The sequence below is a fragment of the Gallinula chloropus genome (assembly GCF_964237585.1).
Source record: "Gallinula chloropus genome assembly, chromosome: Z".
NCBI lineage: Eukaryota > Metazoa > Chordata > Aves > Gruiformes > Rallidae > Gallinula > Gallinula chloropus.
In genome coordinates, this window is record NC_140089.1 from 39432512 (window position 1) to 39449216 (window position 16705).

General features: G+C 35.4%; 1 protein-coding gene across 1 annotated transcript in view; it reads left to right on the top strand.

Moving 5' to 3' along the window:
- ALDH1A1 (aldehyde dehydrogenase 1 family member A1) overlaps positions 1-16705 on the top strand; it is a 34974-nt gene that overhangs the window by 7198 nt on the left and 11071 nt on the right. Inside the window, exons 2-7 of the mRNA XM_084277869.1 lie at positions 1062-1166; positions 5227-5367; positions 9724-9853; positions 10853-10914; positions 12919-13047; positions 15913-16026. Coding sequence (XP_084133995.1) covers positions 1062-1166; positions 5227-5367; positions 9724-9853; positions 10853-10914; positions 12919-13047; positions 15913-16026 — 681 coding nt within the window. The remainder of the gene's footprint in view (positions 1-1061; positions 1167-5226; positions 5368-9723; positions 9854-10852; positions 10915-12918; positions 13048-15912; positions 16027-16705) is intronic.

Genomic DNA, 16705 nt, shown 5'->3' on the forward strand with positions numbered 1-16705 from the left:
AATTCAGTATACAGTATGCTTTCAACAACCATAAAAGTTTAATCTTTAAGTAACAGCACAGTTCCTAACATTTATTAAATGAAGTTTGGCTATCCATTTCATTACTGCTGGGTAAGCTGTTATGATTAACTTCGGTGTAGTCCTGCTGTTGGGCAATTTTTGTTCTTTTATGCTTCTTAATGGCTAGCTATATAATTGGCACCTTACGAAATAGAAAGATAGTATCATAGGAGACAGAATATTCTAGCAAGATACAGGAAAGCACAATTAACCTAATTTTCTTTATTATATGCTTGATAAGGAGCAGATTCAATGAAGCACCAACCCACAAAGTCAAAAGATCGTGGTGAAAATAAAAGCCCCCCTCTCTAATCTCTATTTTCCTCCAGTAACATGCAAATAGAGAACTATATTTGCTTGCTTAACTATTCTGTATATAACTAACGTATTCTGCATAAGTGACTCTCTTTGTTTTGTTCAGTGGACTGTGAGGATTTTTCTTTAGTTTTTAATTTCATAAAAACATGCTATAGGCTATTTTTTGTTGTTTGTTTGTTTTCCAGAAGAAAGTGTAGAGAAATCAAAACAAAGCTAAATAAAATAGTGTGTCCCAAGATACTACGTGTGCTATATATACTAAACCCAGGGATTGGGTTTACTTCAGTCAGGGTGTGTAGCAGAGAAGTCCTCCATTGTAAACAGCCCTGTGACCATAGGAAACCCAGGTAGTTTTAAAGGCTGTACCTCCCTTGAACTTTGCCAAACCGTTTGAGAGAGGAAGGACTCCTTTGTAACAGTACCTTTTTATGATATGAAACAAAGTGAAAATACCATGTAGAGAAAGTTCAGCTCTCCAAAGGAAGTTAATTTTATAAAGCTGTTCCTGGATAAATGCATATGTGGTTATTCATTTCTTCAGAATTATGTTGAAACAGCTATTCCATTTTTAATTCAGGTACTGATCAGGTATGAAAGATACATTTATTCATTAAGACAGAAAACTGACAACAGCTAGATATGTATATATTACTAATATTGTTGCACTATTTCTTCTTCTGCAGATATTTATAAACAATGAGTGGCACCATTCAGTCAGTGGTAAAAAATTTGGAGTCTTTAACCCTGCAAATGAAGAGAAAATCTGTGAGGTTGAAGAAGGCGACAAGGTAGAGTTTTCTTTCCTGCTCTTAACCCTAGCTTCAGTTCTTCATCTTAAAAGCAGGAAGGCAAGCATCCATCGGTGCTGATGAAACACAACACATCAGAGATGTACCTACTTCATCTCGTATTCCTTTTTCTGCAAATATACATCTTAGGTTTTATACTAAGCCTTAACATTGTATGTAATGACACTAAAAAACTGATTAGTCTTAAGACATTCCTTCTATGAGAAAAATTCTGCAGAATTTTTTTTTTGGTTGAGCTTGGGGTTTTTTTGTTAATAATTTTTATTCCCTTTGTTATCTTTCATCAATATAATTTAATAACTTGAGGGGTGGTTTTTTTTTCATTTTTTCATGGCTCCTCATTACACAGTGATGCAATCTCTTCATTACACATTTATACAAGTATTTTCATTATAGACAACATTAAGTGGACAACTAATTTTTTTTTCATACAAACTCTGTAAAGATGATCATTATCATCAGCATTTTAGCTATGAATATAGCTTCTCACTACTGCCCACTTAAAAAATTTGGTTTTATGAAAAATGTATTGAAACATAGTCCTAGAAGAGACTGAGTCTGAAGGTAACCTATCAAACAGACACTAATTCCATCAAAACTGGTTTTCTTACAGCATGTTGAATTGATGAATTTAAGCAGAGGGCTGAAAAGTCTGTTAACACCTATAAATAATTATTAATTAAAAAAAAATTATGACCTTTATTAGTGCAAAACTGTAGATAAGTACCATGTAAACAAAGATAAAGAAAGAATAAACCTTCAAATAAACAGCTCAGTATTTTTATTGTATGTTTTTTTTTTCTGCTGAAAAGTATATGTTTAGTGCTATCCTATAGTTTAAATGTAAGCAAACAAATACAGGAGTTGAATTTTTAAATAGAACAGACAATGTTGCTTACAGCTTTAAAACTGATGACCAAAGACATTTTTTTTAAAAAAACTGAGAAAACAAGTAGAAGTGAGTGTTTAATTTCCACTTCTTAGGCATATAAAAAATTATGACTGTGACTGAAAATAAAATTTATTTAATAATTACTGATTTGGGTTTTGCAAATATCTTTTTCATTTTCTGTGTTTTCTGCTTCAAATTCAAATTTTTACATCCAAAATTGAGAATATTTTCTCACATTTCTCACAAAATTACATCTGATGTTCATTTTAGTCAAGAAATATGCATATCTTTAATGAATTGTATTAAAAGTATGTTTCAAACTTAATAGGAAGATGTCCATTAAAAAGCATTTTATCCATGAGAACTGCTATAAAACTTAAAAGATGTTTAACTGTGTTATAATTTCACTGAAAATTTACTATCAATATAATAGGAACAATCTATGTCAGAATATTTTAATTTGCTATACAAAGATTCACACTGAAAAGAATTGCTCTTTCAAGAAATATATGGAAACCCAAATAATTAAATATCCTGTGCTCATTGAATCTTAGTTACTTTGTTCTGTAATTTTATCGTGAATCTCCCCATAAAATTTGGCTCAAATGCTGTCTAGCACATGAGCAACAGTGAACACAGTATTAAGGAGGTCACAGCAAAGACACACTTTAAACTTTTTGTTTGACAACAATGGCTGAGAAAGTCTACATGAATCTGCCTTGTGGTAATTTCTTGTATCTATGAATCATCTATGAGTTCTTCAAACTCCTTGTTCTTGTTTTTCTTTAATCCTAGTTATTTTTCTGAGATTATTTCAGTCTTTTACTGTCCTCAGCCAAAGAATGTTATAAGCATGCAGTTATCTTCTGAATCATATCTCACTAGGATCATAGATGCTTTTAAGTTAAAATACTCCTTCTTCTTCCTCTTCCCTATTCAGTGTTTAAATAACAAATTACATTGCAAGTCAGGTTGGCCTGACATTTGATCATCCACAAATTAAATTACTCATGATCTGCAAATGTTCACTTACCATTCAGAATTTTTGTAGCTTTCATTCTTCAAGCAATCTAACAACTCGTTAACTAGAGAGATAATACTATTCGACACACAGGTTTGCTTTCTCTCCAATAATTTTGCAAACTAATGTGTAATGACAACTGCTATTAACTAAATTGCCAAGTGAAATGTACAAATCTAGTAAATTGCACAGTCATTGTGAACTTAATATTCTAGAGCCTACTCTTTAGATAATGAGCCAAGAGATTTTAAGAATTTAATTTGTGTATACAATAGTGTTGACAAAGGGCTGTACACTGCCTTGCAGTGGTATTTAAAAAAAACAAGTGGAGATTACAAAGCACAGGAACGTATGTGGGTGGGAACTGTTTTCCTTTCAGTTTGATGACTCTTTCAAGCTATACACTAATCCTGAAGGCCCCTAGTAATAATAAAGCAGCTCAAAAAATGGTCAGTGGGATGTACTTCTGTAAAAAGTCTAAATTAGCTCTGAAAGGAGCTATTAGTCTTTACAATCATGGTGTAGATTTATGTAACCAATTTAAATTTTATACCGTTGAAAAAAATCTCTTCTTTTATTCTAATTTGTCATTTCCAGCCCCATAATAGCTTTATATATTTTTTCTCAGCTTTAATTATTTCTGCCCTTGTAGTAGAAAGAACACATGGTGCTGTATTTAGTTTAAATTTACATCATTCACACAGGTATGTCTTACGTTTCCATCTTGTTCTTTTCCAGTAAAGGCCAAGGCATAGACCCAAGTCATATTGCAAAGCTATAGATTGTTTATGATAGAAAGAGATGAGAAAAAATATATAATTAACTAACTACTTATAGAATCCAGTTTTCTGGATCACAGATAAGTGATGAGTTATTTCATTATATTCTGACAGGTTCTGAAGAAAAGTAATTCAACTACCTGATGTTGGTCACTAGTCAGCATTATGCTACAGACATGACCAGCCTATTTATAGACATCCTTCCTATCTTTTTCAGACTTCCTGGAAAGAAATTGGGGAAGTTCTGTGTGCCTCCTGCCTAAAATGTCTGTGTTGGGTTTTCCAAGCCACTCCCAACTTTTACAAATTGGTTGCTGGTTACCAATATCAGCCAGGAACAGAAAAAAAAAAAGAGTTTTAAAGAAATCTTTTAGACAATGAAATAAAATTGGTCAAGGGCAATGCACCATATATGGATTCCTCTTTCTTTTTTATTTTTATTTTAATTTCTAACAAAAAAAAAATGGTGAGGGTTTTTTGTGATCATTGTTTTCCTGGGAGAACTTATATAAGAATTGTGAAATATAGAATAATTCAAAGTCTTTTCTCAAGAGATTTTTAATTTACTTTCATATCCTGGAACATTCTTGCTAAGAAAACAGTTTCACATAATTCATCATACATTTTCCTGCTATAGTGAAAACCAAATGATAAATAATAAATTACACCATAAAAGAATTAATGGAGTGACAAATTATCTTTCTTAATGAAAAGACAATGCCTAGGCATCACAATATTTAGGTTTAGCATTTTAAACTTGGTAAATTAGTTAATTGTTGACATTTAAAATAAAAATCTTCCTTAAGATTTTCATAACCAAGTACATTGATTTAACATGTTCTCTAATAAATGTTTGCTAATTTTATGAACCATTCTAAGGAATAATTTTTTCTAACCTGGTGTTCATCACACCAGCAGATACTTTTAGATAATGTTGAGTACTTAAGTACTTAACTTAGAGATTTTGGCATTTCTTTGTACATTAAAGAAATTAAATTTCATCAGCATTGTAATTGGTAGGTGTACCCCAAATTGCAGTCAGAAGTCAAATTACAACAGAAGGCAAACTGTTTGAAAAACTAAATATTAAAAATAGAGTTCCTTAATGCATTTTCATTTTAGAAGCCTTGAGAGCCCATCTGTTTCTCATACAACTTCATATTTCTGAAGTTATAGAAGTGTTTGAAAGTAAAGAACCCATGTATTCAAAGCTACTCTACTAATTTGGATTAGATTGGAGCTGGTGCCTCTTATTGATGTTGCAAAACACTTTGCACATTTAACCACTAACTGATAAGCAATTTTTTTTTTTTATTTATTACAAAAGTTACTCTGTTTTCCCTACAGGCAGATGTAGACAAAGCTGTTGAAGCAGCTAGAAAAGCTTTTGAGCTTGGGTCACCCTGGCGTACAATGGATGCTTCAGAGCGAGGAAGACTCTTGAATAAACTAGCTGACTTAGTTGAAAGAGATCGGCTGATTTTAGCTGTGAGTATGATATGGAAGAAAATGTCGGGGCGGGGGCAGGAAATCCATGTTCTGATTTTTAAAGAATGATAGAGGAAGTGGAACATATTAAATTCTTGGGAAGTCATATTGCTTTTTTGTCTTTATTAATTGAACTGGCTTGCACATTGGCCTACTAACATGCCATATGAAAAAAAGTACTTGAGTATTTTATTAGCTTAAAATAATGCTTAAGCAACTACAACTGATGTAATTTCAGTTGTTGATTCTTAAGGACACACTAAATCATATACTTAACACTTGTCTAAACTAAGGACCTGAATCAAGGGCTAAACTCAAAGCTTGGCTCTGTGATTACAGATGATACAATTCAGCACTAGGAGAAATTTTGGATGTATATGGGGAGAAATATTGGCTATATATTTTGCTGTCACTGGTCTTTCACTAACTTCAGCTTGCAACTGGCAATGAGTGAAAAAACTTAACCAGAACCAAAAGCAGCATTGAAAATAGAGGGTGGAGAATGATGTCCTGCTTTTACCAACTATCTTGTATTGGACATTTTGCCACTCTTAACACTAGACACATAAGCTTGAGCACCACTGTGTAGCAATTCTACACTAAAAAAATAATGTTTAAAATAGAAATGTACCACCAATTTGATGTAGTGTTCAACTTCCCCTCTTGTTTCAAACTGCATGTATGATGCTACTTATTAAGATCATGTGTTTGATATTTCAAGAACCTTCAGCAATTAAAATTTAGTCAGGATAATTGCTTGCACTATCCTGAAGATGAATCATGGCTTTCTGCAAAGAGCATCATAAATTTAAAAGAGCAGATAGGTATCCAACATTCAGGATCATCCCTCAGACTGATCTTCACACAATTTGAAGTACTTAGCTACTAGCTACAAACTACACCATTGAGAAATTCAAAACATTTAAACCTTCAAAACAGCTAAAACCTGCAAGGAATCTATTGCCCCTTCTAGTGTCCCTATGGCTGTAGTATAGTCCCAAATGTGATTTTAAATGAAAAAAACCAAAAAAAAAAAACCAGAAAGAAAGAAAATTCAAAGGAACTTGAGGTTATTTTCTTGAAATATAAAGTCTACAACTGTCAAACTTACTTTTCTTCAACAAAGTTACTTCTGTACATGAATCTTGTCACCTTGATAAGAACTGGTAACAACCTAGTTTCTCAGGAGAAAACTTGGGTGGCAAGAACTTGTGTCCTTAACAATGCTAGGTTTATTGGAGTTGAGACAAAATTTTAAGAGTTGAATTCTTGATAGGAAAAGTATGACTCCTTGTCAGTTAAATACTGGATCAGCTAGCATTTGTTTCTCTATTGTACAGCCTAAGGCATTACACATGCAAGGAGGATGGAGAAATAATCTTTTTTCCACAGGAAAGCTAAAGCATTAAGTTAGTTTTTGTTACCACTCGCCATTTTCATAATATGAAACTATTGCTTTTGTCTGGGGTCCCTCCCAAGTTTCTATTTTATTTTATTTTTATTTCCTACACCTTACTCATATAATCAACTACTTTTCCCTTTGAGATAAGGTGTGTTTGAATGAAGTGCTTTCCAGTCTTCATCAAATGAAGAGAGATTTTTTCCACTCACAACTTAATGCAACTGTAGAACTAGTTCTACAGAATATTAAACCTTGCAAGCACTAGAGGTTAAAATAAACCCCAAAAGCTCCTGGCAAATGCATTTTCCTGTGGTTGTACATTTGAGTAAGACTAAAATTATTTCATTTCAGTTTTTTGTATAGTGATAAGATATCTCTGCTTGAAGCTCCATAGGCTCAACAGCTGCATAGGTAGACTACCTGAAGAATAAGTCAAAGCAGGTTACTAAAAGATAGGCTAAGAATTTTGTTCCTTAGTTTTCAATCTGTTGTGATGTTCAAAGCTACAGAGTTCACAAGTTTACAAGAATTTTCTCCAATGTCCAAACAGACCAGCACAGTGCAGGATATATTTCCTGGAATGGCAAGGGCATGTCTCATTTAATCAGTTCCTTGTTGCTGAAAGCCATCAAGCATTGCTGCCTTCTCTGTTCGTTCAGTTCTCTTCCCAAGTATGATATCTCCGACGTGTCCAGTTAACTAAAAATGCAGACTTCACAGAGGAGTTGCTGGTGAAATCAATCTGTAAACTCAGCCTGAAATGCTAAAGAACCATGGACATACAAAATAACAAATTTAGAGAATAAAAAAAAATAATTCTTCTAAGATCTGACTAGATCCTGAAACTGTAATTTGGGGTTTTCTTACTAAGCATCCTAACAGGATTGTTCACACAGGTGAAGGTTCCCAGTGTCTCTGTGCTGCAAAACTTGAAAAAAAATTCTAGCAGTGTCAAGAAGATTTTGACACTATCTGAGAACTTTAACTAGAGGTTCCAACAACTAGGGGTGTTAAAATTGCCTTAATCCTAATCACACTCTCTAGATCAACTTTATTTAGCGTTGGTGTTTCTCTAGGATCATTAAAACACTGTGGGTAGAACAGATTTCGTCATATGAGCAGTAATAGATGTTGAATGAACATTGGCTGATTATTTTTCTCAGAGTTTGTATCTGCCTGGCACAGAGATCCATGCTATGGAGAGTCAGATCTGGCTTCAAATAAGACCAGTTAGTTCACTCGGTAGTTAGCTAATAGAAAAGTCTGTTCTCTACAAATACGTATTTTTCATAGTGAATTTTTCTCAGTTAAGAGTTCTTGATGGCTCAGATCTTTCCTTTGCACATCAAACACTCGAGGTATATTTGGACAATTTTATTCCATGCTTTGAGTCTTCTTACGCACATCAGTTGCTAATGATGCATTTACTAATCATCTAGAAAGATGTTCTACAACAATTAGAAAGCACAGGATCCTATGTTAATGTGACAGTTATTTCTGGGAAACTGCTGCCTACCTTGGGTGTCAGTGGCTGAGGGAGACCACCTTATTTGTGTACATCAGCTACTTGTACAGATAATCTTTTCTACATTTAGGAAATATCTAACATAAATGAGACCAAAGTAACTGCTTATGATGGGAGAAATGTCATAGTCTTTTCAGAATATCTCACCACTGCAAATAGGCCATGATCATGTGATCTGCATAGCACATTGTGAATAAACCTTCATGAGAATTTCTTGTTTGTAAATTGCTACCTTGGGCTTTTCAAATTCTAAGTGTCCTTCAAAGTGGAATTTTCTTCTGACATTCCGGCATGACATCCTTGTCTCTGAATTGGAGAGACATGAATTCCAGAGATGGACCACTCACTGGATAAGGAATTGGCTGGACAGTTGCACTCAAAGAGTTGCACTCAACGGCTCAATGTCCAAATAGAGATCAGTGACAAGTGGGATTCCTAAGGGGTTGGTATTGGGACTGGTACTGTTTAAACATCTTTGTTGGAAACACAGACAGTGGGAGTGAGTGCACCCTCAGCAAGTTAGCTGATGACACCAAGCTGAGCACATTTGACACACTACAGGGAAGGGACACTATCCAAAGGGACCTTGACAGGCGTGAGAGATGGGTACATGCAAACCGCATGAAGTTCGACAAGGCCAGCTGCAAATTCCTGCACATAAATTGAAGCCATCCCAAGCACAAATACAGGCCTGGCAGAGCAGAAGGACTTCAGCTACTGAAAAATGAAAAATTCATTAACCAGTAATGTGCACTTGCGGCCCAGGAAATGAACTGTATCCTGGGCTATGTCCAAACCAGCATGCCAATACATCAAGGGAGGTGATTCTTCCCTTCTACTCTGCTCTTGTAAGATTTCACCTGTATTACTGCATCCAACTGTGGGCTCCCCAGTACAAGAAACCTGTTGGAGTGTGTCTAGAGAAGGTCCGTGAAGATGATCAGAGAGCTGGTGTATGTCTCCAACAAGGACAGGCTGGTTCATCCTGGAAAACTGAAGTGTCCAGGGAGACTTGTAGTAACCTTCTGGTATCTAAAGGGGACCTACAGAAAAGCTGGAGAAGGACTGTTTAGAAGGGCATGTAGTGATAGGACAGGGAGCAATGTCTTTAAACTAAAAGAGGGAAAATTTTGAATAGTTATAAGGAAAAAATACTTCACTGTGAGAGTGGTGATGCACTGACACAGGTTGCTTAGAGAAGCTGTGGCTGCCCCCTCCCCTGCAGTGTTCAAGGCGAGGTTCAGTGGAGTTTTGGCTAACCTGGTCTAGTACCAATATCAGGAGGGTTGGAACTAGATGGTCTTTGAGGTTCCTTCCAATCCATTCTATGTTTCTATAATTCAATGGCCAAACAGAAGCTAAATGAAAAAGTATAGGAATGAGAACCATTATCAATATTTGTTAACTTTGTAATTGTTGTTGTCTGCAGACAATGGAAGCCATTAATGGTGGGAAGCTCTTTTCCACTGCCTACCTAATGGATTTAGGTGCCTGTACCAAAACATTACGCTACTGTGCAGGCTGGGCTGATAAAATCCATGGGCGCACTGTTCCGATGGGTGAGTAGTTTTGAGATAAAAGTACAAACGTGAAGCTGATATAATCTGTAAAAAAAACAAAAAGCCTTTTTCTAAAAGTTATGCAACAGAAAAGCATGTCTTGATGGGAAAATATTTTTTATAGTTCTTAATGTATGTTACCTAAGATTTATCATAATTCTTGTTCTAAACATTTAGTGTAGTTGTCCTCCTTTTCGTTACTGTACCCCTGCATAAACTATATATTACTAAGCAAAGATAACCCACCAGACAAGGAGGAATTGCTTATCAAAGCTAAGATTAGTCCAAACAGTAATATTAATTTCAGGTTTTTGTTAATGTATTAGGAAGAGTACTAAGAGGAAACATTCCTTTATTTTGCTGAAAATTCATTCTTTTCCATCTCCCATTAAGCAGCTCTATGAAAACAATGTTTCTAACTGCCTTCTCTCAAAAGGACCAAGAAAAGAATGGTAATAAAGAAGGAATTAAGGAAAACTAGAGTGATAAATACTTCCAACCTTTTTGCATCATGTAGATCTCTATACTAGGCTCAATGGAACACATGTTTATTTGAATCAAAGAGAATTTTATACTTAATGGATTTGATTTAAGCTAAGATATAATATTAAAAAATGTCTGATATGTACCTAGGACTGCAAGTGGCTTTTAAAGGAGCACTTTCAAAAAAAAAAAAAACCCAAAACCCAGGAAAAAAATAAAGGTGATAAAAGAAGAAATGAGGAATGCTCATCGGTGTCTTGTGCATACCATATTGAGAAGCTCAGTTATCAAAAGTCAGTCAGACTGGCAGAATCAACTCTTGGAGCTATGAAGAAAGTAGATATTGAATCCAGATGTACTTTATGGGTTTTTTTTTCACAGTTAATATTTTGAAAATATCATTTATAAGTAAAATTGTATCCAGATATGTTAGTATCTGACTTTATCTTCTTCCTGATTTAACTATTTCTCACAAATAATTTGTTTCAATGTCTAATTTATTTCTTCTTCCCCTAGATGGAGACTTTTTTACATTTACAAGACATGAGCCGATTGGTGTGTGTGGCCAAATTATTCCTGTAAGTTGGGGTCAGTTATGTAAAACACAAATGTTCCTGTTACAAATGGAAATGCTTTTTAAATTTTGCCTAGGCAAGCTCATTTGTGAAACATTACCAAATCAGAAACTTTCAGGTCCTGAAAGATAGAGGCTATCCTGAGTACTCATCAAATTCTGCAACACGGATTTTTTGATGAGTCATTCTGCTACAGCCTTGCCTCTCTCCTCCTGTAAAAGGAGGGAAAATAAATCTCAAAATATTGACTTATGGATTAGTTTGAAAGATGGAATTGCATTTTGATGGAACAGAAAGAATCAGAAATAAACAAGTAGGAGAGAGTAATAGTTACAGCCTATCAACAACAAACTCCATAGGACATGGAATAGCTTTTCTCCTCTGCACAGCATCCAGACAATTGGATCTCTGAATAAAAATAATTATGAATTATGATAGTAATGAATAAGAATAATTCACCAAGTAGATGGTACTAGTAACAAAAGAACATGTGCAATAAGCACAGGGATGCTGAGCTATATTTTCCCAAGGTCCTGTGCAGAGTGTCTAAATTCCCACTTTTTAGTTATTTAAGTGAAGGTTCAAAATACGTGCCTGAGTCTGAACATCTAAAACACTGAAGAGCTCAACTTTTAAACTTATATGTGCAGTTTCACAGCTTCAGTGGGTTGTTGTGAAAATGGTTATATTCACGAGACACTCCTAATCCACCCACCTTTCTGAACACAGTAGGTGTAGTCAGCATGACCTGACCTGCTTGACAGATTCTGAAATAGTCAGCTTGTCTGTCAGGTTTCTTAGACATGTGGGTCCCGTACATCTTCCTAATGTCTTTCAGTTGAGCTTGCAGATTTCCTATCTCTTTAGACCACCACATTGACTTAGAGAACATCACTGGAATATGAATCCAGCCTCCAAGGGAGCTTGGGAATCTGATGGTTTAGATACTCTTGTAGGTCTGGCACAAGATATTTCAAGAACTTAGAATCAAGATATGCTAAAGGACTAGACAGACTAGATGTGGTCACATTAAATTTTAAATTGCATCCTGGAAGAATAAGCAGTTAGTAAAAACACTAGCTTCCATTATAAAATATTAAAGAAATTATGACTATGTCTTTATTTTCTCTCCATTGAGATGTAAATCCACCAATTTGAAGGTTTTTACATAAACCGGGAACTTTGAAGACTATGTAAACCCTGCAAAACACTTGTGCTAGCTCAGTATTTCCATTACCCTTCTACTCAGAGTTTAACTTTAATGATGAAGATCCCTTATTTTGTTTTACTTGTGCTCCTGCTATTTTTGAGGGTGGAGTGAGAATGAAATGAGGTAAGGAGAGAAATAAAAACCAATTGCATGTATACTCCTCTGAACCTTTCTGACATAATAGATAACTTGATAAAAATGTTCCCCATTTTCATACAGGTTAAGCACACTGCGTCTTCTATGCTGAGGCTCACGGGTTCAATGCTTCCAAAACTGTTAGAAATATTCTGAAAGGGACAAGTGATTTTTCCCCAGCCATGTTGCCCCTCTTACTGCTGAATATTGGGTCTAAAGGACCTAGATGCTCTGCAGTCCAGCTAGACTGATTGCAGTAGAAAGCTGCCAGTGAAACCTCCAGGGAACAGGGCAGGGGCAGGGCTACACGTTATTACCTTGTCTCCCTTAGAAAACTGAATTGATGATGGATGTGATCATTTAAGATAGCAGAACTCCCAAATTCACCACTAATCCTGGAACTTTCTGTAAGCTTTTGTTGAAGGAGTACACTGATTGTCTCGAGCTTTTAAGTAAAACCTTGGACTCCCACATACCACAATCACTGGTCTTTGTATAACATAGCTTGCCAGTTGCTTTTTCAAAATATCTTAATTCTGAAAAGAATTAAACAAAGAGTTCAACCACCCAGTTTACAATTTGCACTATATATTATCATAGAAAAAGCAAAGGCATTTGGTGATGTATTAGAAACAGGATACACCTTCTCATCTGTCTTTCAGTGGAACTTCCCCTTGGTTATGTTCATCTGGAAGATCGCCCCTGCCCTTTGTTGTGGAAACACAGTGGTTGTCAAACCAGCAGAACAAACTCCACTGACTGCCCTTTACATGGGATCCTTAATTAAAGAGGTAAGTCAGCAACAGCACTTTTTTGCCCTGCTCAAAAATTTAAGAGAGCACTGAAGCTGAAGTGCCGCAAACGTAATACAAGCCAGCCTGTCCTCTGCAAGTACTTCACACTGCATGTCTAGCCTTGTACTGTGGAACTTACTGTAAACCAGTGAAGCAAATCCAGGGCAAAAGCATACATATCTTTCAGCCTTGTACACACACAAACCCCACAATAGCAATTTAGTAAACTTCATTCCTTGGCAAACATGTTTGTGTTACAAAACCTTTCAAAGTCAAAAGCAAACAAGGAGTAAAGAGCAGAGTACTTAGTGTTCAGTGTCAATTACTTTATTAGCATAGTTATGACTGAAAAGGACCAGTGTGTATCACTCATTATTATTATTATTTCTTAATTGAACAAACTTTTCACCCACCTGGGCTTATTATTAACGGATGACTGTAAAATTTAACTGGTGACTGCTCCCAAACTTGTGAACACTCTACACAGAGAAACGGGGAGAATGCACTTTGTGCTCTTGAACACAAGGATTGCAGTAGTTTCTCCAGTGTCTCCAAAGTTACACTTACTATTGGCCCCAGCCCATCAAACACTCAAAGAAGAACAGTTGAATAGTTTAGCTATCTTGCTTCTCAATAAAATCAACAAATGTAATCTAGCATGTTTGAAGAGTTGGCACAAATGTCAATAATCACCAGTGCAGTAACCTTGCAGAGTGTTAATGGAAATGACTTGGCACATTTTATTATTCTGCTTCAAAACAATGATTCAGCAGAGCATGCTGACTGGTTGTGCGTTAATATTTCACAGAAACTAAACGGCTATCAGAAAGGAGCCAAGTCCTGCTCTTATTGCATCATATAGTAAATGCAGTTAGATAATACTGGGGAGGGGGAACTGCATTTAAAAAATAATTTACAAAATCAGAGATACCTTCTGCATTAATTTTTAAACAGTAAGTATGAGAAAGCACAGTTCTCTGAAAAAAACAACTTTACAGAGAAAGTAATCCAGATCCTCTCTCTCTAAGTGTAAAGAAGCATCTATTCTGTTATGCTGATTTCCTGAAAGGAGAGCTCACAAGTGGGAATGTGATCAGTGGTCCATTCTGTATGCACACAGAGTTGTAATGACTGGTATAATACCAGAGCATTTTTAGTAAAAGGAAAGGTGAGTCTTATTTTACCTGTTCATTCAGTGTTCAAGTGAATGGGAAGCTTAAGTATATAATCATTAAATGTCTTTGTATTATCTGGTAGATATTGTGAACCTTTAAAAAAAGGAAAAAGTATTTATCTTATCAAGTACTTCAAGTCTGATTTACACAAATCTAGCTAAATTTTAATTTACACATGGATTACTCAAATGAAGTTGGAGCCCCAATTCCTGACAGTGATCGAAAATCTCAGCAATCACTTCAGCAGCTGCTTTAGACTTGTTGCGAAACTGGCTGAAGAACTAATTTAACTTTCTACTTCTCAAGTGTCTAGATTAAATGTGCAAATAGTCATTTTAGGTAATCCTCACTATCCTTCCCAATAGCCCTCACAAGGCTCTTTTGCTAATGTGTAGAGGATAGCTTTTAATACAAACATGGAAATTAAATGCCATAAAAATATTCTCACTTTTCTCTGCTTATGAAGTGTGAAACAGTACTAAGCAAATTGAAGAAACCTCATTATCTCATCAGTTCTAGGGTAAATATTAATCTAGAATACTAAATGAGCATTAAATGTATTGAAAGAATGTATCTGAGCATGAACCCATGAGGAACCAAAGTTGCTTGAAGAAAACTAATTGTCTGGTATCCATAATGCAGGACATGAGGTTTAGAAGCTGTAACTCACCAGCTAAAATTCACCATTTTCCAACTTAAATTGGAACTTTTGCATGCAATTCCAAAGTCCTCTTTAATGCTAAAACCAGACCCATTTAAGTGATGATATGCAAGATGCATCTTTTTTGTCTTTTAATTTTGTACTTGCTGTTGAGATCTCATAGCTGTTTCACAAGCTGACAGAAAATCTGGCTGCACTTCACACATCCATGGTAGTCTGCCTGACAAGCTGTTGCCTACTGACAATACTTTGCCTAGGAATGGAACACAACTAATATAGAATTTGGGAGAAACAATAAGTTAGATTTGGTCCCTGAAAAAAGCCTCTTCAAATACAAAATATGCAAGGTACTGGAGCTCTGGGTATCTCAGGTAGCCAGATTTTTCATGCTTGCTACCTGATCTGCCATTTTTATGCTGTAAACTCTCATGTTGCCCGCCTTTCAACCCAGCCCAGAGGAAGATACAAAGTCATTGAGTTTCAAGCACTAATTTTTCATAATAGAATCTCAATCACAGAATCACGGAATCATAAGGGTTGGAAGGGACCTCAAGAGATCATCGGGTCCAACCCCCCTGATGTAAACCAACAGATCATTAATTAAATTTCATCTAGTGTAAGGGATAGTATATAAGTGATAGTAGAAGCCAGTGAGCACACAGAATGACTCAAACAGCTTCAATGAAGCAGACATGAATTCTAGCAATCTTTACACATCTGAAGGGGGAAGAAAAGAAAAACTAAATTTATTCTTTGCCAATGGTACTGAAAAAAACCTAAACCCTAAAATTAAATGTTCTAATTTAAAAAAAAAAATTAAAGCACCAGTTCAGCAGCCTAAAAGGCAGGTGAGGGAAAGGAGATGTAAATCACATTAGAATGAACACATTTGGAGCTCTAGGGATGAGAATACCTGTATGACTGAGGAAAGGTGGCTCAAGAACTGAAAAGAGAAGAAAGACTCTATGAAACAGGTTCTAGCCATTGTCCGTCCCCAAATTTATAACATTCTCTCTTCCAATTCAGGCAGGATTTCCACCTGGAGTTGTGAACATTGTGCCAGGCTTTGGACCCACTGCTGGAGCAGCAATTTCCCACCACATGGATGTAGATAAAGTAGCCTTCACAGGCTCTACAGAGGTACTATAATGAATACAAGAAGATATAAGCAGGAACTATGCCCCTCTGATTCCCAGTAATGATTTAATGTCTAACTTTTTCTATGTAACTATTTTAACTTTTTTCTTTCTTTTGGCTGCTGGTTTGTTAAACAAAGTCTGTTTAATGATTTGTTGGTTATTATTAACTTTAAACATATTTAAACAATGTTTGTATTTCAGAAAAGCCCTTCAAACAAAGGCACTCCGTGAGATACAATAGGTTCTAGTGTACTAAAGTTATTTTAAGTCTTGTCCTTTAAAAAAAAAGTATTTTCATAACTTTTTGTTTGGTTCTTTTTTAAAGAATAATTATTTTTAAAAATGCAAGTAATTAAAGAGGTTGTGCTGCCTTTAATTTTAATAACAGAAGAAGGTAACTGAGAAATGTCATTTCTTGTTCTGCAAACACTCAGGTGAGGTGATGGCTTTCTGGTATTTGAATGATACTGACAGTGGGTGGTCTTAGAAGTGTGTTTGAATATGTATCAGTTTAATAATTGAAAGAAATGTCACTGTTAATTTTCTCTAACTTTTACCCTGAACAACTGAGAGTGATGTGATTGAAGATTTCTCAGTGCAGGCATTACATAACTATAACCTTAACACAATACTTTATACTATCTGTCTGTAGGCACGCTACATGGAAGAGCTGCCAAAAG